Source organism: Falco punctatus, assembly GCF_963210335.1.
Source record: "Falco punctatus genome assembly, chromosome: 11".
Taxonomy (NCBI): domain Eukaryota; kingdom Metazoa; phylum Chordata; class Aves; order Falconiformes; family Falconidae; genus Falco; species Falco punctatus.
In genome coordinates, this window is record NC_137591.1 from 27759974 (window position 1) to 27783895 (window position 23922).

Genomic DNA, 23922 nt, shown 5'->3' on the forward strand with positions numbered 1-23922 from the left:
CGTTAGAAACACTTTGCTGCTAGCAGAAGGAGGATCTCCATGGCCCACAAGCTCCCCTTGCACCGATGTGCTGCTTTAGCACCGCCGCCACATTAGGCACGTGAAAAGAGGTCGATGTTTCTGGAGCGCAGACAAGTGAGCCAGAAAGAGGACCCAGGAGCTCAAGTCTTACCCCTTAATAACAAGACTGTTTGTCCTTCCTTGAAAGCATAGTGTTATCCAGGGATTATCTTAGCTGTTTACTGCAGGGTACTGGCCAATTTATCTTTGAAACAGCCATGTTACTGCCTGTGGGGAAGGCGAAGAAACAGCTTTGCACCAGAGCACTATTTAGCTGGGCAGGCACCGGGGAAATGCCTATTCTGCTACACGCAAGCCAGATCCAAACCCATTTAAGCAAGCTGAAGCTCTTCCCTGGCTATTCCAGATCTCTGGATCTGACAGCAGTCGAAGAAAGAGGAAAAGAAGAAAAGCTGTGTCTCTTTGGTCCAAGCTGATGCGGACTGCAGGACAGCATCACAGGCAGTAGGCACTTCCCCCCACGCATGCAATTCTGCTGTCTACCCTCCAGCCTTTTCTACAGAGGGGGTTAGCATCAAGAGACCCCACCTGACCAGGTACTTTGAGTGAGATGCTTGGAAAGGATGACATTTTTAAACAAACCAAAAAGAAAAGAATCAAACAAAATTCCTGCAAACCATCTGTCCCTGCAAACTGTCGACCTGAGCCTTCTGAGCTCCTCAGCTGAGCCAGAGCAGGCAGCCCTGGGTGAGGAGGAGGTGGGAGAGATGCCTCCAGCAGTATTTCTGACCAAAAGCTGCATCCCTGCTCTGGGAGGCAGACCCCTAGCAAGTAACACGTCCCCTGGAAATTAAGGGGCTTGTGTGTAGGGACTTCTCTCCACTGCTCAGCTGCATAAACCTACAACTCGCTTCTGTGCAAGCCATCCACGTGAGTCCCTGCAAGGTGTGGGCGAGCTCCCCAGCCCAGAGTGATGAACCCCCCTGACCACATCAGCTCGTGGGTAACAGACTGCCTTTGCCTTCCTGCTGGAGGGCTGGTTTGGACGATCAGCCAGACACATGCTGCTGTTTTCTCCCCTTGTTTGCCCCCTGGCTCTTCACTTTCGACTCAAAACCTCCCAATCTGAGGGTGTTTCTGGTGTCTGATCCCTCTGATCTGTCACAGGCAGAGTTGTGCTCACTATAGAAGCATGTCCTGATAGAAACCAGCATTTGCATGGTGTACCACTGGTGGTCTGCTTAATGTCCAGCTTCTCCTGCTGCCCACCAGCCCCTTTGCTCCCCCACTGTTTCTTTCCTCTTAGTAGCCTACCTGTAACAGCAAGCATCACACCCCAGTGAAAGGGTACTAGGAGCAGACACTGAGCTCAAAGGCACAAGCGTGGCACATTCCCACTCTCCCTCCCACCCCTAAAAAGAAAAACAGGCACGCAGATGTTCACGTGGATAACGAAGTACATGGCACCCACAAAGTTAATGTTTTCCCCTCCGTTTAATCAAATCCCAATTTTCCATTGCTCTTGGGAGTGGAGCACAACCAACTGAGCGCAGCCTAGGATGGTTTTTGGGTCGGCCACCCTCATGGCAGGCACCACGCATGAACTAAGCATCGTTCTCTAGCAGAGGAGTTGAAATCTGGACAAAGTGCTCTGTGCCTTTGACCCTCAAAACAAACAAATGGAAACCACAGCAAACGGGCAGGAAGGGGGGAAAGGGAAGGGAACTACCCATGGATTTCCCTGGATCACGTTGACACAAACGGAAAATAAAATTCACACAGAGCACACTCTTGCAGGTGATCCAGACACTGTCATATAAGCAATCAAAGGTAACCACAACAGAAAGAAAATCAAAGGATAAAAATCTACCCAAAACAACCCCCAAAATGGCATGAGTTAGGACATCCCAGAAATGCTGGGCTTATCCATTAGGGCCACTCATGCTTTCAGCCCCAGTGAAATAAAATCATTATGCAACAACTTTTTAATCACTTCTTTTTTCTCCCCCCACATAAGTGCAAGCAATCCCAGCAGCTTTTTTCAGATAATTTTTTCTGGTTTTGCGTTCACCATACATACATATAATCCCCAACATGGCATCGTCAGTCACAAGGTCTGTTCACGTCATTTTTCCAACGAAAAACAGAACAGGGAAGGGGAAGAGAAAAAAGAGAGAAAAGAAAAAAAGAGGGGAAAAAAGCAAAGAAAATAAAGTACCCCCAATCAAAATAACCCCCCAAACCAAACCCATCTCTCTTTTTTGTTGTTTTTTAAAAACCACAAAAGTGAGCCAGCCAAAACCAGAAAACAAAAACTGAAATAACTAAAAGAAGGAAATAAGAGAGAGATTAGAGGGAGGAGGGGAAATTAACAAAAAAACGAACACTAATGACCCAAAATAAAAAAAAACCACAAAAACTAACCAGCTGAATTGGGAGTTGAGGGTGAGTTAGCCTGGCTTCCATGGGCTGACACATTGGTAGCCGTGACAGCCGTTTTGGCAGCATAAATATTGGCTTCCTCTTGAAATTTACCTATGTTCTTCTTGTACCGGATTCTCTTATTTCCAAACCAGTTTGATACCTAGAGCGAGTTTAAGAGAAGACAAAGACGTTAACGTTTCGGCTCCGGCAAGCACAGCTGGGTGAGGAAGGTGGATTAGTTCAGGTTAAGCAGTACATATTCCTTTCCCCCCCCATTCTCCTAGACGCCGAAGGTAGCACTTTCTACCCACGTGAGTGACACCAAGCCCAGGAAAGGTGGTGGGACCACCTTGGGAGCGCTGGGTTTGCGCGGATGTATCTGGTTCCTCTATGGATGAGATGTCCACTATGGTTCCTCTGTGGATGAGATGTCCCTTAAGCTTAAGGGGATGCTCCACGGGAACCGCCAGACCCACCCCATGAAAACATCAGACGTGTTTAAAAAAGAACTGAGAAAATCAAATGACCCTGAAATTGCACGATCTGAAAATAGGTATGTGTCATTTTGGAACTTTTTATTTGCCTCCTCCTCAGAAGCCCTTTGACAGGGGTGGATCTCCTGACTCCCAGGTGCCCCTTCTGCTCCCTTTGGAGAAGCCAGCTGTGGCTTTCAGGAAGAACACCCAACAAACTTCCTCGGGCTCGGCTGACACACAAAATTGCCTTGGGATCACTGAAGCTCTGCTTTTGATCCATCTGCGTGAAATCAGTGCAAAAGGTCAGAAGTGGATGCTCTTCCTCCAGCTGAACTCGGCTTGTACGGTTTAGTGTGAGCCACTACCTAACCCAGGAGCTTCAGGGGAAGGCTGGAGAGGGAGCACAGGGCTTGTCCTATGGCCTAACTTTGGTCCCAGGGAACAAGTGTGTCCCTTGGCAAGAGGCAGGAGATGTTTCCATCGTGTTTGCCCGGAGACTGGTATGGGCCTGATGTGCCTAAGTGACTAGAAGTGCGTGCTGAATAGGGCTAGTGGGTTTATTTTAAACAAATGTAAAGAAGCAGGATGAAATTCTTCACAAGTCATGAGGGTGGCTGAAAATGATGGCCCAGACCTGAAGGCAGAACGAAGTGGTGCCGCTCTGCTCATGCCAGTCCTGGCAAAAGCCGTTTCCCTGCGTCTGCAGCAGCACAATGGATGAACCTCAGAAAACTCAAAGGGGATGTCTGAGCAGTGGCCCTTGCAGACTGTCAGGCTGATATCCTGGGATCAGTAGTATGAATGCTTGACAGAAAGGTCGCTTGGACAACTTTGGACAAGGTGTCTGGATAAATACCCTGAAGTATGTATGTCAGAGGTTCAGCACAGTGATAGCATAACTTCAAAGTCTGTGAAACCAGGCTGTGGTACCTGGCCAGAACTGCTTCCCAGGGAAAATGGCAGGGTACCTCCCAAAGCACCACGAGCCCAGCGTTCCCCAAATCCTGCTCAGTACTCTGTGGACGGTAATCCTGTTCACTTGTGGACACTATGTTGCACTAAACAATTTCAGAGGAGACATGGGAAAATTCAACCTACAGTTTGGGAAGTAGCTCTCAGCTGCTTCTTCAACAACACGAACACAGAGAATCAGGAACGTCTTCTCACAGGCAGGTCTCTAAGCAGAAGACAACTTCCAGCCGCTACTAACCTCATTTGAGAAATCTCATCAGGATGAAGAGTATGGGCAAACGCCAGAGGACACTGCAACTCTCCAGCGCTCCGAGGACTGCTTGGAGCTCAACCTTGAGCTAGCAGCTCAACCTCTTTGGTGGGACTCCAAGGACATTCTCCCTTTGTGCTTACATCAGTGCTCCCCCTTCCAAATGGACTGTCCAAGCACCAAGACACAGAAGACAAAAGACAATACTGGAGGCTCATCCTGGGAAGCTTATGATTTTTTCCTCATCTTAGGGAAACAATTGTTTTGGCTTGGGTGCCGATAACTGAAACCTCTATGTTTTTATTCCTGTGATGCTTTCTATCTGCAGTGCTCCTAGAGCGTTCAGCAGCTTCTACACAGGAGTCACTTCATCCACCAATTTATTTGCTGCTGAACTGCAGGTACCCAATCCTGTGCTGCTGCAGAGCAGGGAAAAGAAAATACAACCTGCAGAGACTCAGAACAGCACCCAACCTAGATCTGGGAGCACACATTTCAACGGCACCAGGAGCAGGTGCTGTTTGCAAGGACCTCCATTTCACTCGGTCCAGCTTTCTCATTAATGACACCGTGCTCCTTTGTGATCTTCCCACTTGGCCATCTCTCTACAACAGCTCTTCTGGCTTCAAATGCTGGAGTCGGTGGGTGAACTCTGAGCGCCACAGCGAAGGAAGTCAGGATAAACGGCCACCACAATCAATCTCCATCTTAAAACTTGTGAAGCAAAGAACCGACCTACCCTGGTCAGCCTTCTGAGTTCAGATCAGCTCTGCTCATGACTTGCACAGATTCATGCTGTCCCATGTTCCCACCTCTGCAGAAACAGAGACCTGGATGTGTGTTTTTCTACCTTCTTTGGATGAAGAAGGGTGGGAGATCCTGGAGACAGGCACAAAGCAGCCTTGATACAGCTTGATCAAAAACTACGATACAGCACGAACAAAAAAAAGTGTAGGATTTCTCCTGGGCATTTTCTTTTTGCGAGAGAAAAGTTGTAAGTGTGAACAGATGAATTAAATAAGTGAGAGGGGAAGCATCAGGACAGCTGTAGTTTTACTTCAGCCAATATGTGCTATCTCTCGTAGGTAACTCTGGGCAGAATCAACGTTTGGGTCTTCTGACCCAGGGGATGCAACTGGAATCACTCAGCAGGCGTTCAACACGGTGACGACACCTACCCTTGGATCCTGTTGCTCCTGCTGAAGGCAGACACGCTCTCACAAGGACACCAGATGCTACTGCTGTCTTCAGTTTACTCAAGCGACGAACAGGCATGTGCCTGGGGCTGGGAAGCAGCCCAAGATGGGGAACGCGATGGGAGCCTAGAGGGAGTGCTAAGCTCACATGAGGACAAGCCTACCAGAGGCTGTATAGATTGGCTTTCAATCACACAGCTTGCTCCAAAATGAGAGGAAATAAAGAAGGGCAGGCCCGAGCAATGTACAGCTGAACACTTCAAGGACTGACTACACTCCTCACAAACCCCAGCAGCTCCCAGGTCAAACCTACAGACTCCAGAAACTATGTGGCTGCCTTGAATGTATGGAAATAATTCGATTTTTTCTTGACCACCTTTCTTTGAGGAACAAGCAAGTCAGGGAGATGTCGTGTTCCGCAGCACAAGAGCAATGACAAAGAGCCATCACCCTGAGAAAGCCCACTCTCCTTGAGCACAAACTATAACCGTTACCCTATCTGACCCAAACCCTTCCCACCGGGATCTTGTCCGTTCTACCTCACCAAGCAAAATCTGCGCAACTCTTCCTACTCCCTTCGCACCCCTTGGCTTGATGGACTTCCATCACAAAGAAGCTCTTCTTGCAAGCCAGCTCAGCACTGTTTCCTTGAGGAGAAGACTTTGCCTCTGTGGGTCTCACACCACATTCTGCACTGTTAACGCTCTGGCTGCACACACAACCATCACTCTATGAAGTCTTCATCCCTTCTAAACCCTCTCCCAAAGTCTCCTTTTCCATCCATGCCTTCAGTCTGCAAGTCTGCCATCTGCTCTCCCATCCACTTAACGCTAACTTGCGCTACACTCATTTAGTAATTAAATGCTCAACACCGCACCATGACTGACTTGACCGTGGTCCAGGGTGCCCTTCGCCGCGCCAAGGTTTCCCATTAGGAGCCATCTTTGCTGCATTTCTGAGCTCTCTCACCTGTGAGACTGTGATGCCACATTTCTTGGCTAGCTCTTCTTTGGCTTCCTCACTGGGGTAAGGGTTGCTGAGATGGGAATAGAAATACTCATTCAGGATTTCCGTGGCCTGCTTGTTGAAGTTTCGTCTCTTCCGCCTTGGCATGAAGAAAGAGGGGGAAATAGAAGGAAAAGGAAAGGGAATCAGTGCCAGGGATTCAGAAATAGGAATGCAATTTTAAATACCCTGATTTCCCCCACTTCTCTCCCTCCTTCCCCTGCTCCTGGGAGCATGGAGTGCAACAGATTCATGGCCTGGAAGCTTCTCATCTGCACCTTGCTGGTGACTCCTCTCTCAGCACCTTCCAAAGCAAATTGTCACTGTATCCTCCAGCTCCCAGAAGAGTCTTGAAGTTGGCACCCAGCTCCTCCACCTGGGAAGGTGACTCCCAACACCTGGCTACCCTGGCCAAAACCATCACTGCTACTCTGCAAAGCTCCATGCTGAGAAAACAGCGCTGGATATATCCTTGGGGAAGCCTGTTCCATTTACAGCTGCACGTTACATCTGCTACCTCTTTCCTCGTACCCCCGGTGTGGCTGCCTCTCCTCCCAGTCCCAAACTGCAGGCCAAGCCACCGGCTGCACGTAACCAGCTTGGGCAGTGGAAGAATTCTGCAGCAGATCAATAATCTGGGACAACGGAAACAGAAGGAAAAGAACAGGAACCTAGAGGGGGCACGACGGGCTGGCAGATTAGCTTTCAGCCCTAACTGAAGTGCCCATTTTCACCACAGAGGTTTGCTGCAACAAGCCACAGAATTTCCTTCTGCCACAGAAAAAACCAGAATGTGCAATTCTCAAGGTACAGCTGGGAGCCTCCCTGAGACAAAGGCTGGATGTCTTGAATTGCTGTCCCCTACCCTGCTGAGCCACAGACAGCTAAAGGATAAGGAAGGTAAATAGCCTCTGTGGCTCAAGACCAAGAGGCATGGCCCCTCAGATGGACCTGAATTCACTCTAGAACCTCAAAACAGCTCTCCCAGGCCTGAACAACATTGCACAGCATGTGGGGAGAAAGGTTTGGTGGGGTGAACTCACCGTGCGTCCAGAAATCGGGAGCGCAAGATCATTACGGCTTCACACGTGCTTTGCTTCAACTGCATCTGGATGGAGCTGAACTTGCGGTGGATGATGCTCACCATCCGCTCTATCTCCTTCGGCGAGATAGGTCGGGTCCGGCTCTGCTCACGCAGCAGGTTCATCACATGGGTGGTGAATTCGTTGCATGCCTGGGATGGCAAGAAAAGCAAAAGAAACCCCAGGATCGGAAGGTCATTCGAGGGCGTCAAGGATGGAGGCAACGCTGCTGAAGGAAGGAGACGCAAGTGGAGGCCTCAATGGCTGGGGCTTTTAGAGCAGACCCAGAGCAAGAATGTGCTGGCTCTCCAGGGAGATGTAAATTTCTCTCGTCTGCCAAGCAGAGAACTTGAGAGACTCCCCAAAAATACGCTGAGAAAGGCAGGAGCCAATTTCTTCGCTCTCAGGAATCATGGATGGAGCTGGGGCAGCTGAAGCTTTAGGACTCAAGTTAAGCATGAAGAAGTCCCAGCCACTGTTTTTCTGGATGTGACTGGTGGAGGTATAGATGTATGAGGAGGACCATGAACCTTTTGACCCACTGTCCCTCCTCCCACTGCCCCAGCCGGACCCCAGCACCACATATCCTGCAGAGCCCCTTGTGCTTCATAGGAGCAGCTCCCAGAGAGACGCGGCCCCGCTCCGTGCCCTCAGCACATCAGGTAAGACAGAAATAACGATAATAATTAAAACCCGAGTGAGGCAGGAGCCCTGACAAGTAAGGACAACCAGGTAACCATCCCAATTAGTTTGCTGCTGGCACAGCACTGCCTGGCCGCTCGTGCTGTCCCCACGCTGTGCTGTGAGGATAGGGCAGTAAGAGGAGTCAGGGGGACAAGGGAGGGATTTTGAGGCTGGATGAAGGCCACTTCATCGCCCTCTTCTCCACCCCCATGACAGGACCCTCTGATTCCCAGAACCAAGCCCCGAAAACCAGGTTGAGAGCAACAGTCAGATACCGATGGCTCGAGACGCCTTCGGTGCTGCTGGGACACAGGCAGCTGCTCTGGGGACAGCATCCGCAGCTCCCACTCCATGATGGGGAAAAAAGCAGGGGCAAGAAACACTGATTTTTGTGGACTGGCGACATGGGCTTGACTTACTATCTCCCACCCCACCCTTCCAAGCTGAATTCCCACCCGCAGCTCAGACCCAACAAGGAGACATCCCCGAGGCCAGCAGAGCCCCTCCAATTGCCCGTCACCAGCGCCAGCTGACAGCTCCCATCTCCCGGGGTGAGCGCCAGCTAAGAAAGCTCTCAGCCGGCCGCCTCTGCTCCCAGATGCCCGAGCAATTTCAGCTCATCTCCTCTTGGCATGAAATAAAAAGCATTAAAGGCAAAATTGCCGACGAGCGCTGTGCTGTCACAGCAGCAGGCAGACGCTGTGAGACACCAGGCGCTGAGCTCCCCCAGCCACCAACTGTGGGACTGGGGAGGGGGACGGAGGTTCGGTGGCCCTGAACCCTGGCTTTGCAGGGCTGCGGGTGATGATACCAGAGACGTGGACCGGCACAGCCAGCTGCAAAGGAACTCAGTGGCAAAACTAATCCTGTCGGTGGGCTGCGAGGAGGAAAGATGTGGCCCACCTCACCCCATGGGGCTGGGGTAAAGGCTTCTCCCACTTGGGTGCCCCTTTGGGGAGCAAAATTGATGCAGAGACAAAATCAAAAATGCAAAGAAACAAACCTCCTGCCCAAGGGGAGGAAGGAGCAGAAGGTCCTTCCCTGAAGCCTGTCCTTGGCTGTGCCAAGGGTCTCTCCTTGGACCCGGGTGGCAGAGGACAGAGGGTCTCTCTCTCCTTCAGCCTGGAGGCTGAAAGATGAGCCCTGACGTGCTCTCCACTCCTACCCACATGAGATGTCTGAGGCTCCCTCACACCGCACCACCCTGTCTCCGTGCCTCGAGGGAGTGGCAGCAAGGCTGTGACAGCCACCAAAGGTCATCCAACTTACCCCCAGCCTGCTCCCTGAGCCCTGCCACTGCCTCCTCCTCTTAATGCTCTGCCAAAATGCCTTCCATGGTGTGACCACACTTGGCTTCTCCAACACCAGAGCCCTGTCTGGCCTGGCCACACTGACTCCAGCTCCAACCCAGGCGTGTAGGTCTGAAGATGGCAACCAGGAGCCTCAGCTTGGCAACGCGGCTCCTGAAGGATGAGATCTTCCAGTGCCACCATGCACCCAGTCAGCCAGGTAAAATGGGGGCTGGGCTGGTTCGCCCATACAGCCCCCGGCCCCAGTGGCCGCTCATAGCCCTGTCACATCGGCAGAGATGGCGTTAAACCAGACCTGGAACCCTGCCTGGCCCTTGGCCGCGGAGCCTGTCCTGCACCCAAAAAGGAGGGATGCTTCCTCGCTTGCACTGCATAAACCACAACCTTGGGGTAGAAACCACACTCAGCACAAGGCAAGCCATGCAGCAGCAAAGAGAGGTCTGCAAAACATCTGGAAGCGTTTGAAAGAAACCAGTTTTGAGCATTGGCCTGTGAAGCTTTTCATGCAATTGTCAGTGTTACCAATAGCTGCATTCATGACCCAAATAGTTGGGGTTTTTTTAAGAATAATTTTCCACAAGAATTTTTTTTTTTTTTTTAAAAAAAAAAGAACTTTTGAGCAGAAGAAATATTCAAGGAAGATTTTGATTCAAGCCTTGCTTGGAAAACTGCCTGCGCCGAGGCCAGCACCCTGAAGAGGACACCCCCTTCACAGGGCCAATTTTTGGCAAGGTACTAGGGGCGGAGTGAAAAGCTAAAATCAAAGGGGCAACCGGTGCCGAGCCTATTCTCGTGCCACATCCCAGCACAACCACCCAACCCTCCCAACCCTAAAAAAGCATGTTTTCACTCCAATATCAAGCAACAGTTTGCATTTGCCTGTGTGCTCCTAACAATAGATGTCAGTAGCGATCCAGGCTGTGCACATCCACACCACCGTGCCGGCACTTCTGGCTGCTCCGGCTCCTGCTCCCACCATCCCACCACCACCAGCACCCCTGCCCCGGCTCCTGCTCCCACCATCCCACCACCACCAGCACACCCCTGCCCTCCGCCGCGAAGGAGCCTGTTACCTGCTCGTACTTCTCCAGCTCCGTGTGGTAGATCTGCCGGATCTGGGAGAGTTTGGCTCTGTAGTCGGAGTGCTCCACCGAGTTGTCCGAGCCGGCTCCTCCCGAGGCAGCAGCAGCAGCAGCAGCGGCAGCCGAGCCACCTCCTTTTTCAGGGCCTGCTACCCCCTCGGCCAGGAGCATGTTGTCTAACCGCATCAGCTGGGGGTCCGTGGGCTCCTCTTCCTGCGCCCCCCGGATGCTCAGCACTGCAGGAGACACAAAAGGGAGAGCAAAGCCTTGAGTTGCGCCCAGGGCTTAACTCGGGAAAGGGGATGCTCGGCCAAAGGGGATGCTCAGTTCCCACCAACGGGGCTTTTCTTCCTTGCTGGGTACCCCAGCAGGCAGTCTGTACCCTGGTGCCCCAACGCCTGTCACCAAGCGCAGCTCCTCGGCTCTCCAGCCCAGCAGCGGCGACGGGGACCACTCCAGCTCCCCACTCCCCTCCCGGCCTCCTCCCTCCTTCCCGCAGGGAAGAAGTAGGGCAGAACCGGCAGAGAGCTCACTGCAGAGCTAACCCAGAAAACCAAGCTTTGTGCTCGAATACGCAGCAAAACTGGTAGCCACACCAGCCAAAAACCAAAATAGATGTACCCGTTCTTGCTGCCAGAAGTGATAGGGACCATATCCCGACTCAAGCACGGAATGGGAAGGTGGAGGTCTCTAGCCCAGACCTCAGCTCACCCAGGGGTCCTCCTGTGTCACCTAGCATGTCATTTACAGCCCGATCCTGCACCATTTGCATCAGCCCTCAACCCCAGACAGCAGAGGAAGACGCACAGAGCCTAGGCCTGACTGTGCCTCAGTTTCCCCATCTTTAAATGCAGATGGAGAGGGCTTGTGAGGCCATGCTTTTAACCACGCAGTGGAAAAAAAAACCAAAAAAAACCCGGTAAGAAATATAATTTTACTCTTCGGAAAACACCTTTGTTGTGGTGTTTTTTTTTTAGAATCCAGTTGTTCCAGTGAAGTGTAAACCATGCTAAGAAAAGGGGAACAGATAAATGAATCCTCCTGGAGCAAGTTTCCAAGGATAGGATTCTCTTCCCCTCTTTGTACTCTCCACCCCAATTACTGCTTGAGTAGAAGTCCTTTTCTTGCGAGGACTTCCCTGGAAAAAACACATGTGAGCATCCCGACCGCTTGGGATGTCCCAGGTCTGAAGGATGGCAGTCCCCCACGTGTCCCCCACGCATCCCTGCACAGCCTGTGTTTGAAAACAGAAGCATAACCTGAGATTTCCGCATGCACACAAGCACAGGTGTGCGCAGCTGCGAAATAAATAAAATAAATCCTTGGTGAGCAAACAAAAAAGGCATTTCCTAAGAGAAATCAATCGTATTTCCTCATCTCGTCCAGCACAGGAGCTCAACGCACTTTGTGAACATGCACACACACCCTCCAAGCACACGCTCACGCACATGCACATCCAGAGCTGGGTAACGCTGCGATTTTAATAAAGCTGTGCCCACTTACACCAAGATGAATTTGACCCCCTGAATCTGCAGCACAAACAAGAGCAAGTGATTTTCCCTGTCATTTAAAAAACAAAACCCAAAAAAAGTCTAAAATCAATTTGCAATAAGGAAAGTAAAACCAGGGCAGCTAAAAAACCTGGGCAAAGACCGAGTATGGTCTTCCTCACTCTGAAATAAGTTAAAGATACAGCTATTATCAGTATAAAATGAAAGTTAAAAGGCCCTGTTGAGGTTTGGGTAACACTAAAAAGAGCTTTTTTAAAAAGCCTCAAACTCTATGGAAATAATAACTTTCAGGACTCTAGCATCTACTGGCATTTCTGTGATTAAAACATTTGCTGTCAACAAAGGTGGGAAGGTCAGGAGGAAAGCAAGACAGAAAAAAGCCCAACAACAGTAAATATGCCAATAAGATGAGCTAATAATAAATAATTCCAGGCTAGGGTGGATCATTTCTATACAGAGGGATGGAGGCAGAGTGCCAAATCTGGAGCCGGGTGCCAGTTGCCGAGCCCTGAGGAGACAGGACCAGCATCTCCCCCCACCGCCAGCACCCAGCTACACGCTTTGCCGATGAATAAATCCGAGAGGAGAGGTCAGCTTTCATCAAGAAAATGGTTTGGGGTCTTCGGACTGCAAACTGAAACAAGAGATAAAAATAGCCAAATTCCTTAAAAGAAGAAGAGGAAAGGGGCCGGGCTACAGGGAGGACATAAACTTGCTATGGAAAAAAAAAAAAAAAAAAAAAAAAGAGAGAATAAATTCCTATTATTCCAGGACAAAAAAAAAAAAGAAAAAAGAAAAAAGAAAAAATTTGCTACATTAAAGCACATCAAAAGCCCAAATATAAATGGAAAGCAACACAGATTTAAAAAAACCCCAACAATCAAACAAAAACCCCCAAATAAACAAATCAAAAGCGGAATCGCCCAAACAGGTGCATCTGTATTTCAAAAGGGAAATATTTTTAGATTAAAAATCTCAGGAATCATTGACCTGACAGGTAGGCATGAGTGATTAATTAGTTTATGTTTAGAGAGCTGCTTCCTGATGAAAAGCACTGTATAACCCCTGAGCTTTATTACCGAGCAACACACACAGACCAGTACCCGTGGGGGTGTGCACCCAGAGCCCCCCCGGCACATGTCCCCGCAGCAGAGACCCCAGCCCGGCTGGGGACCATTGGGGATGGTCTGGGTTGGGGTGCTGGCTCCCAGTAACGCTGGGCAGTAAATAAATGGAAAGGCCAATGTGTCTAAGCAGAACTGATGCTGCCTATTTATCCCTGGAAGGCTGTGCTCAGCTGAGGAGAAGACAAAATGATTATTTAAAAGCTCCTTTTTTATCTTCCCGGTGCCGTCCCCAGCTCCAACGCACCTCCCGCCAGAATGCCCGGGGTGCTGGGCTCCCCAGCAGCACTGACCCTCCCAAATACCCCCTGTGGCAGGATGCGACCCCTGCTCTGCCAGCCGGGGGGGCGCGGGGTGAGCCGCTACACCCGACCCGCAGGGCCTGGGTGGCCGATCGTGAAAGGCCCCCGCTCTCCCCAGGCTGCTGGCTTTCCCACCAAATTAAAATAAAATAAATTAAGCAGAATGATCCTCAGCGGTCCGGCAGCGAGCCGGAGCCGAGGGGCTGCAGGCATGCTCCCGCCCCTGCACTGGCATCCCCAGGACCCACCATTTGCTGCTCCTGATGGAGGAGAGGGGGGAAGAAAAGGAAAAAAAGGAAGAACAAAAAGAAAGATAGCGGCTGGCAGCCGGGGGGAGGAAAATTCATGCGAGACTTTCTGTCCTTGGCCGCTTTCCTGCTGGCTCGGCAGCTCCTGGAGCCGCAGCAAATGTCGCTAGAGGGTGCTCAGCCCTCGCCGAGGTCCCCCACTGCCCCAAAATGCGTTTTTATAGATAAACATATAGATGCACACATGCAAAGATAGAGAGATATATATTATTTTTTTTCCTACGGATGTATTTTAAAAGCAAAGCCAAGCCATGTGCCTTGTCCCCTCCTGCACCACTGCAAACGCTGCTGGGTTGACCATGGGAGGGGAACCAAGGAGCACGGCTGTCGGCAGGGTCACCATCACCAGCAGCGGACCACCGAGCCGCCAGCCTGTGGTCTGGTCATGGATACCACCAGGGTCACAGGGGCCCATCCCAGCAACCGGGAAATGGCTCCCAGCTCACACTCTCGCTCCTTCACCCTCTCGAGGAAGGTACCACAGCCACAGTATGCAGGGGACATTGTGCAAGTCTCAGGCCTGGGCTGGCTCGGTGGCATGGCTGTGGGGCAGGACATGGGGAGGCGGTGGCAGGACTGGCCTCAGAGAATCAGGCAAGAAGATCAAGCTGAAAACAGCTCCCTGGCTCCTTGCCCGCCCCACAATTTAGGGACATGGAATGGAAACTGCATTGAGTCTCCAAAGCTTTCACATGCTCCAAGATGCTCCCCACCAACCTGGGGAAGCACCTGCAGAGAAACCAGCTCCATGCTCCCGTAAGATGGGCAGCCAGCACCCCACACCACAGTATCTGTGTCCGTTGTCCCCACGTGCTGGGGCAGCCACCAGCCTGATGTACAGCCGGGGGGGACAAGGGCCAGGAGACACAGCCCTTGCCAGACACGGTGCTAGCATACACCTTCAGAACAGACTGTGCCCTGAGGATGGCCTGGAGCTGTGAAGACACCTAAGAAATCCAGAGGTAGGTATCAGACTCCCGGTCCTCCACACCACCATCCGCTCCCTTACTTACTCCATTTTCCTGGGAGCATTTTTCCAAAGGGACCTGAGAAGCCAGCTCAGCACAGCAGGCAAGCACACAGCCACCTCTCTTCTCCAAGGCTACCCCAAAATGTTTCAGCTTAGCAACTCTTTGCTCTCCACCCCTTCCAAACGCTCCAGATCAGAGAGGTGCGTGGGCAACAGAGGCAGCATGACATCATGAAGGCAATCAAACGTGACGGGGGTGATGGCAGCAGCTTAGCAGGAGACTGTAGCTCAGCAGTCACAACAAAAAAGGATGCTCAGACCTCCAGGCTCTACCTTTCTTCCAGAAAGGTCAATTTATCCTACTGCCATCACTGTCCTCAAGCTGAGGAGACGTGGGAAGCAGGGCCCTGTCCTGGCCAGACTCCCAGCATGGGATATACCCACTCACAAGGGGACGGAGGCTGCAGTGGTACAGCATTTCCACCATTTCTTATCCTCATGTCTCCCCTTGGGTGCTGCTGAATGCGTGCACACCCATTCCCAGCTAGGTGCTGGCCAGGACTTCTGGGGTGGAAGCAGAAGACCAAGCAGAAGACACCAGAGGAGGCTAAGGCAAGGTGGGAACAGCCTCTTCAGGGATGCAATCGGGACATCTTGGAAGAAGACAACAAGCGAAAGACACGAAGCCAATTCAGGTTGCAATGATGAAACGGGAGGTCCCCCAGAGCTGGTGTGGCCGCTCGTTCCTCAACTCTCCGCTGACTTCAGCAGTCAAAAGCACGGTCCTGTGAAATCTGCTGTGACTGCCTGGTTAAGATCCCCTCCTACTACATGAGCTGGCAGTTCCTCTGCAGCTCCGTTTGCTGACACCACCGGCCACGGGCCGGTCCCAGCGTCTGGGCATTTAAACAAACCCACCCTAACGAGAAACCTGCTGTGTGGTTTTAACGAGTACGGGAGGAGTGCTTGCCCTGCTGCCCGAGCTGGGTTGCTTCTGGATGGCTTTTCTCATGGTTGTTTCTGCCCATTCCCAACTTGCTGAATTGCCTTTCCAGGGGGACATTTTAAAGGAGAAGGAGATTTCAAGTAAATGATTGCAACTTATCGAAAATAATGTGCTACTTAGCATCGGAGACAAGCATCCTGGCAGGCAGAAATGGGAAGCAGTGCCGGAGCAGATGGGAGTAATTAGGTTGTGATTTTCAAAAGGGTTTTCTTCCCTGCCTCCACTGTGCCTAAGATGTACTGCGGGGGGGAACAACCCACCCAAAGCAAGAGTTTCAAGAGAGGCAGACAATTCCTCTGCTGGGCTGTGAGTTGGCCTTTGGTGTGACTTTCCTGTAGGGAAAGCAGAGATGCCCGGCATGTCAGTGCCACTGGTGGAGCACTGCTGGCTGCTCTCTGCCCTCTTGTACAGCCACAAGCAGGGCGAGATGCCTCCTTCCCCACCAAGGCACTCATCTGCCACCAAATCACGGACACCTCACCTGCACATCAGGTGAATGAGCAAATCCTTCGACTTTAGAATTAGATCTTTCTCGATAAGAACGAGGATTCTAGTGCAAATCCCCTCCTAGACCAGTGCGTGCCCCCGAGGGGTGGTACGGACAACGAAGGCATGGCAGCTCCTCCCCAGGAACCCCAAAACTCCTGCACAGACCCACACAGTGCACAGCCGGGCTTGGAACCACACATCGAACATCGGCCTTTTGCAATTTAACCACTATCCACGGTATTTGCTTGGGCTTGTGAAGACCGAGCTTCAGGAGTCACATGAGCTCACCGGTTTTCTTTAAACATATGTTTTTACACCTCCAGGTCTAAAACAACAGCCAGCAAACAGAAGGACAGCCACAATGCCAGCAAATGTCCCTGCTAACAAAACCAGTAACTAATCACCTTATTTTAAGCCGATCTCTACATTCCCTGGAGCTTGTGTCTACATTTGTGAACGCTGAAGATCAACGGCACTGAACTTGGTACAAAAATACTCCCATCTGCCTCGTATTTGAGGACAGTTACACATTAAGTGGCTTGTGGCTGGCTGGCTGCATCTTCCTCATACTCAACTGTGTAGTCACAACCAAGTCAGGAGAGTTGGGGTTTGCTTCCTCAGCTGATCCACGATGGCATGGGCTTGAGCTGCTCTTCCTAAACTTTCTTTGTGCAGAAAAGCCCCCCGACCCCATGCGCCTAACCTAAACACCTCCGTTTTTTCCTATGCAAATACATTTGCAGCCTCCTTTCTTCTGCAACAGCAAACCCCGGCGCAAAGGAAAACGCAGCATCTTGGATCTTCCCTTTAAACACAAAATCACCTTCAAGACCCTATGCTGAGAAGAAACAAACTTCCAGAGATCTGCGGAGGATACTAAAGCACCTCCAGCTGGGTCTTCACACTGCCAGCTCAAGGGCCCTGCTGACAGGCAGCAATGTAAATGTCTTCTCGGCAAAGCAGATGGTGTCCACCTTAAATGGGTATCAACAATCTCGGTAACCCCTGTGAAGCACTTCAATGTTAAGTTAATCACAGGGTGTTTTAAACCTCAGTTGGATACATTCACCATGTTTACCTAAAGCCACCGAAAATATCAACATCAAAACGCAAATACCTATTTCCAACGTAAGTGGAAGCTGGAATTTCCAAATACGCTGACACGCCCCCTTCCAGAAAGCGGGAATTAAGAGAAGTTGTTTTTTTTTTTTTTTCTTACAATTGACATGAAAGTTCCCCTCCTCGCTCCAACCTTTCCAAAACTTACAAATGGATGAACAGATTTTTGCTCAGATTTTCCAAAACAGGCTGCCATGGGATGAGGCACGGAAATTTCAGCTGGCAAAATGGCTTTTTTGTGCATCTATTTATTTATTTATTTCCCAGGGAAAGGAGGAACATTGTGAAACCAACGGGCCATTTCTGTCATCAATTTTCTCACACATAAACCCAAACCCAGCAACAAACCAAGACAGAGGCTAATACCCATAAGCACTATAAAGCCACCCCAGGCCCCCACAATCCCACCTCCTCTCCCAACACGGGAGTGTCCACCAGGGCTGTTTGGAAGCAAAGCACTTACAACTATTTTGTGAAAGATACTTTTAAAGGTGGAGAAGCGGTCCTTCAGCCCATAAAGCACACAAAATTGTGGCAAGATATGTACTCCCACAGAGATGGGAGTGAGTCACATCAGTTCAGAGTAACGGTCCATCTAGCCCTGGAGGCCAACTCCAGCCATGGCCAACGAGCCCCACTAGAGACCCAACCAAGGCCATGACCAACAGCAGAAGCACCAGATGCTCAAGGCAAAAAAGAAATCTTCCCCTCCCATTACATGTTAAAGTTTTCCCCTTCTCTCTTTTCTTTAATAAAAATCTGGGTCCATTTCAAAACAACCAAACTGCTTTAAAAACCAGTAACTTCACATCTTTCTGGGGTGGAAGAGACTAAATTATTTGCTGAATCCACCCCCCCCCCAAAAAAAAAAAAAAAAAAGTAAGTCTGAATTACTCTCAAACCGCAATTTTGGGGTGTGGGAAATGGGAGGAGGGAATTTATCACATGCCAAAAAGTTTCTCAGCTCCCAGCAGCAGCTCTCCATCACTTCAGGAGGATGCAGCCTGCATGTGCCGTGGAAGCTGCAGAAGAGAGACATGTCTTTCACAGCGCTGGCAAAGAGTCTGCACCAGTTTTCTCCTAACCCCATCCCAAATGCCAAACGGGTTGCCATAGCGAGCAAGGATCTGGCAGCAAAACGATCAAAAGGTCTGGAAAATTATCACTAACACATTGGGGTGGAAAAAAAAGTCATCCCCCTACCCCACCCCAACTAGAAAATGATCTAAAATTGCCACAAAAATAAGGAACAGTGTTGTGTTGATTACTGAAAACCAGATTCCCTGAGAAATGTGACTTCCCAGGAAGCTGCATCAACATATATGAGCTTGTCTTTCCAGTCCTTCCCTGCATCCTACTCCTGCCGACCAGTTTAGCTCACGGCTAGAAACCGAGCTGGGTATGGAAACTTTTGACCCCATCTCCACATGCCCAGTTATGGCTACGTATTCAAACAAAGCACTGCGGATCAAATTTAAGTATTTTCTATTTTTCTCTTTACAGTCCTAAGGCTGCAAGCTGTGTCTACTCATGGATGCTTCACTGCAGGCTGGTGGTCAACTCCCACGGGCTTTGGCAGCAAAGCTCCCGGCTGTAATTTCCACATCTGAAATTTGGGGGCAGGTAGCACTCAGAAACCAAAGGCGATTGAACCTCTCGCACCACAAGCCGATCGCTGAACAGACGTGGTTTAGCGGCAGAAAGCAGGCTGGAAGTGTTTGCAAATATTCAAAACAAGCCAACCAAAGCCAACTGCCCCACCACTGGACAAGCCAGCTCCTCTCCTCCCAGTTACAGCAGCTTCAAGCCCACCTTTGCCATTGTCCAACAGAACAGCAAACCCTCACAACTCCACCTCATTAAGCAAATCAACTCCACCTCCCCCAATAACACTCTGCAAAAAACTCATCATCCCAGAGCCAAACTCTGGTCATGGAGGGATCAACCCTACCGTCTTGGCACTCTTCCCTTGGAACAGCATGGACAAATTTTGGCCACACACAGGTCCCTTCCCCATCCCACTGGGCACCCCACACATCCCCAGGCCCAGCTCACGGTCCGGCCATGAAGCAGGCTGATACTGGGGAGCAATGCTGATGCAGGCTGGAACAGTCCCGCGCTCAGCTTATCTCGCAAAGCAGTTTTCCCTTTTCTAAGCAGGGCAGGATTAGCTGGCTCCAGTTACAGCTGTGAAGCATAATCAATCCCTTATCTACGTAGGCAAACCCAGCACATCTCAAATTCTCCAGCTGTGCTGAGCACACCATAAGGGAGAGATTGGCTGCGGCCACCCAGGCTCCTCCATCCCATCCTCCGCCATCTCACCTCATCCCCTCCTGTGGGCAGGGGATGGGGACTGGGACTGGGACAGACCTCCAGCTGCTTGGAGCAACAGCCACGGGAGATAAAGGAAAGCCGGGCGAGATTCAGCGCTGCCCTGCTGCTGGGCCAGATTTGAGCTGAAGATGTAACCCAGCTAACTGACCACAGGCTGCCCCAGCTCAGGGGAGCAGCATCTTCCATGGAGAAAAGCCGGTGGCTGGGATGGTAAATTGGCAGCGGAGGGGAGGACGATAACACAACCATGCACACGTGCCCTCCTTCTCACACCTCTGAGAGTACGTTTGGGATTTTTTTCCAATGTGAGGTCGCGATATGGGACAAAAGAATCTGACTGTCCTATTGTGACAAGAAGAACAGGTGGTTACACACAGGGCTCTACGTTGGTCCCTCCAAGGGCAGCGCCTGCTGTGCCAGGACCTCACTTTCTCCTGGTGGAGTTTGGGTGATGGCCCAGAGTCCCCTCTGCAGCACCAAGAGAGCAAATTGTCACTGACGGACAGCGTAAGCCATCGTCCCCACCCCAGGAGACGGCTCGGACCTGGCTTTGGCCAGGCCTGGAGACACATCCCGGAGCATGGCATGGGGAGCATGGCACGGACTGGGGCTCCATAAGCCCTGCAGGAATAAATCAGCAAACAAAAGACAGGATTGCTCCGAGGACAGGTCCAGCCATAACCCCCCACACACACACTCTGAACGCCAGTTGGGCTGGGATCTGCACGGTGCTTTGCATATGAATTCTCCTTGCTGAAAAGAAATGGGTCCTTTGAATGAGCTGAATCTGCTAATGAGAAGCCGGGGCCTCCAGAGCCCCTCTGAGGACAAGGGTCCCAGTTCAACCGCCCCAGGCCAAGCCCTGAAACCTGAGAACAAACAAAGAGAGTTTTTTCCCCAGAAGGAAGCTGCCTCTCCAGTCTGCTCCCCTCTCAGAAAGGTCATCTCCCCTGGACACGCAGTGCTTGCGCACGGCTGCTCCATGCACAAAGCAGCCGGGGCGAGAAAGTCATAGGTGAAAAGACTGGCAAAAGCCCAAGCTGAAAAGCTGCATTTCAGATTCCCTGCTCCTGCCATCCTTCAAAAAAGATGACCCGTGAGACTCTCCATCCAAGGAAAGCTGCCTTGGAGCTCATTAGATGGCAATGTCCCACTCAAGCCTCAGCTTTGCTAAACTACCTGAAGGTACCTGCTGCCCATCACCCCGCCGCTCCGTTGCCAAATCCATGGCCTTGCCACGGGCTAGATCCGGGATCTTCTGCAATACAGGGAGTTTTTCCAGGTCTCGGAGCCAAGTCATCACAGGATACACACTGGTTTTTTCCACCCTTTCTCTCTCACAAAGTGAGCAGCGCAGAAGCAGACAGACATCTTTACCAAAAGCTGGGGACAGACACGTAACAGCCCCCCACTGCAGAGCACCCTGGGACCGTGTCCTCTCCCTCCGGGGCCAAGGAACTTCCCTGCCTCCTACTTACTGTCGCGCTCTCTGCCCAGAACCACGTTCCCATTTCCAGCAGCAACCTTCCGATGCAACCCAAGAGCTGAGCATGGCCCTTGTCACTCTTCTGCTTACTTGAAGGCAGCCTCGCTCCTCAGTGCTTGCAGAAGGTAGCTGCAGGAACCATATATCCCTTTTTTGGTGCATGCAAACACGAGGCAAACAAATGGGAAGGAAGAAGCAACTATTAAGCAAGGACTCTCCTCCCAGGGTGAAACCTCAGGGATGGGTTTTGCAGGAAACCTGCTGCCCTGGCAAAGGGGACACTGCGGCCACTGCTGAGTATGCGTGGATTGGAAGTGCCTACCACCAGTGATCACCTTTTCTTGAGTTCACCCATGGCCCAGGCTCTCTGCCTTGTGGAGGCTGGACACTGCTCTTCCCTGAGAGACAGGGTCCCTGTTCCAGATGCAAAAATCCCTCCCCATGTCCACCTCTCCCCAGCCACGGCACCAGGCAATTCAAAGCCCTCTCCATGAAAACTCTGGAACTGAGTTACACACGTATGATGAATACGCCAAGCCCAAAGCCCAAGAAGCAACCATAACCAAAAGTGTGGGAAATCCTACCCCAGTTCCTGCAGTGCAGCCACCATTTAGATGCAACCCATCAGCCACTGGACAACTTCAGGCACCTACTTTCAGTGGTGGTCTGTACTGGGATGGTATCAGGCCACTTCACAGCATTATAGATGCCACCTAGGTGACAGGACCAGAGGCAGCCTCCCTGGAGTCCACAGGCACGTCACCCCTGTGCGTTTTTGAAGCACCACAGCTCTCCAGGACTAAATGTCCCTCTAACTGCTTGCAGATTTCCCTTACACACAAGGTCTTCATGCCATGCATAGATCACACCAAAGCCTACCTGAATGCTCCTCTTCCCATCTGCTTGGTTTCCAAGCCTGTCCCACTCACAGCACCAGAGAGGTTGTTTGCCTAGATGGTCCATCAAGCTCCTGTGGCTGAGACATGCCACCTTAAACCCAACTTTGCTGGGATTCGATGATCTCAGGCAAATAAACAAGCACGTTTTTTGCACGATGCTCAGTCCCTCACGACACCACGCCAACCTGCTGAGCCTGGCGTCAACCCCGGTCCTCAAGCACGCCAGACAAAGCCCAACTCTTTGAAAGGCAACAGCCGGTCGGCAGCGTTTTAAGGCCAGAAAACAGCTCTGAACGTTCAGTTCCTTCTTTAAATAGAGGCCCCTTCTGTAAACGATCTGTTTGGACAGGAGGGAGAGTGCTGCAAGAGTCCAAGCACTTGTGAAATAGGATCGGCTGCCTTTGCTCCTGCTCCACTCAAAACACGTGGGGGGAAGAAAGAATCCCCAAACCAGCAAGGCAAGAGGGGGGGAGGGAGCCCCTGCACCTCCGTGCTGCTGGAAGCGCACAAGACACCAAAGAAAGTGGAAAAAATAATTAAAAAGGATCAATTAGTGGCATTTCTGTTTCAAGGCGCCTGCATGTGTTTAATTATATTCCATGCAAGAGGTTGTTGACGCAGATTTCCATGCTGTAGGGCGGTGGTGTAACGGGATCCAGCTCTGCCTTCTACCTTGGACAATCCCGCTCAGACTCACCCTCTGCACGGTTGGGCAGTGCCCTCGGGCAGAGGGGGGTGATACTCAGCCCCAAGCATGGTCGCACAGCTCCCCCCTGCTCCTGCAAGAGAGGCCCCTGCCGTGAACAGAGAGGAGAATAGAGGGAGAAAGAAAAAAAAAAAAAAAGGAAAAAAAATTCTTTGCCCAACTCCGGCTGCGTCCCAGATCAAAGATCATCTCCAGTGAGGCCATCTGGTCCTTGTAAATGTAAAACCAAATTGAAAGCCCTGCCCTCACCTCCTCCGACTCCCTCGGCAATATTGCTTTTACCGGCCAGGGATGGGGAAGGAGCTTACAAAAGGCATCTGTATGTAATATAGAGCCTCCGTGCAGCTGGGCTATAGGTTTGCAACCCCCCTTTTTGTTAATCACGAAGCAGAGGTAAATGTTTTCTTTGGATCTCCAGGGGCCCTGTTATTCCCAGGGGCTTTGGGAAGAGCCCACGGCAGCAACCCTGGGATGGAGGAGGGCTGCTCTACATCCCCCCGCCACTTCTCTCTGGCTGAGGATGGGGTTGTCATCCCTGTCCCGGTCTAGAAAGCAACACACCAGGAGAGGGAAGAGGTCCCTGCCATCCCAGCAGTGCCTCCACCATCACAGAAGCCACACAGCACCCTCCTTCCCCAGTCCAAGCAGGTTTCTCCCACCACTGCTCCCTGTCTGGGATGCAGAGGCCAGCAAATAAACAGAGAGAAAGAGGAGGACCGAACAGAGCGCTTCCAAAAAGGGGATACAATGCATCTGAGCCAAAAATGACTTGTGAAAAACCCCACCACTGCCAACCCAAATACTCCAGGCTCAACTTGAAAGGCAAGCAGGATCTGCTATCGAGAGGAGAAAGCTACACGGGAGACGTCGCAGGCAAAGAGGAGGCAGCTTGAGGAATTCCTACCCATCAAGCTTTATTGTGTTATTCCAACTAAGCAGAGACAAAAAGACAAATCTCAGCTCCCTACTTTCATTTATAATTGAACCCAGTCCAGAAGGATGGAGCAAGTACCATCTGTAACGCAGAGTGCATTAGCAGCCGGCAGAATGAAATATTCAAATTACTGTAGGCTACCTCGCATTTCAATGACAGGGTTACAAAAACCTGACTTGTAAGTGGAGATTGGACTGGAAGAACAGAAAGTTTGTTTTTCCAGTGCATG

At 51.1% G+C, this 23922-nt stretch overlaps 1 protein-coding gene across 6 annotated transcripts in view; it reads right to left on the reverse strand.

Moving 5' to 3' along the window:
* PBX1 (PBX homeobox 1) overlaps positions 1–23922 on the reverse strand; it is a 133400-nt gene that overhangs the window by 17086 nt on the left and 92392 nt on the right. For 5 of the 6 annotated variants that reach the window (XM_080407428.1, XM_080407430.1, XM_080407433.1 and 2 more), the window contains 4 exons: positions 10494–10738; positions 7388–7578; positions 6309–6444; positions 2446–2605 (listed from right to left, as the gene is read on the reverse strand). In XM_080407428.1, the coding sequence (XP_080263554.1) occupies positions 2446–2605; positions 6309–6444; positions 7388–7578; positions 10494–10738 (732 nt within the window). Of the gene's footprint in view, positions 1–2445; positions 2606–6308; positions 6445–7387; positions 7579–10493; positions 10739–21146; positions 22010–23922 lie in introns of those variants that run through there. The other variant, XM_080407431.1, reaches the window with a different exon arrangement.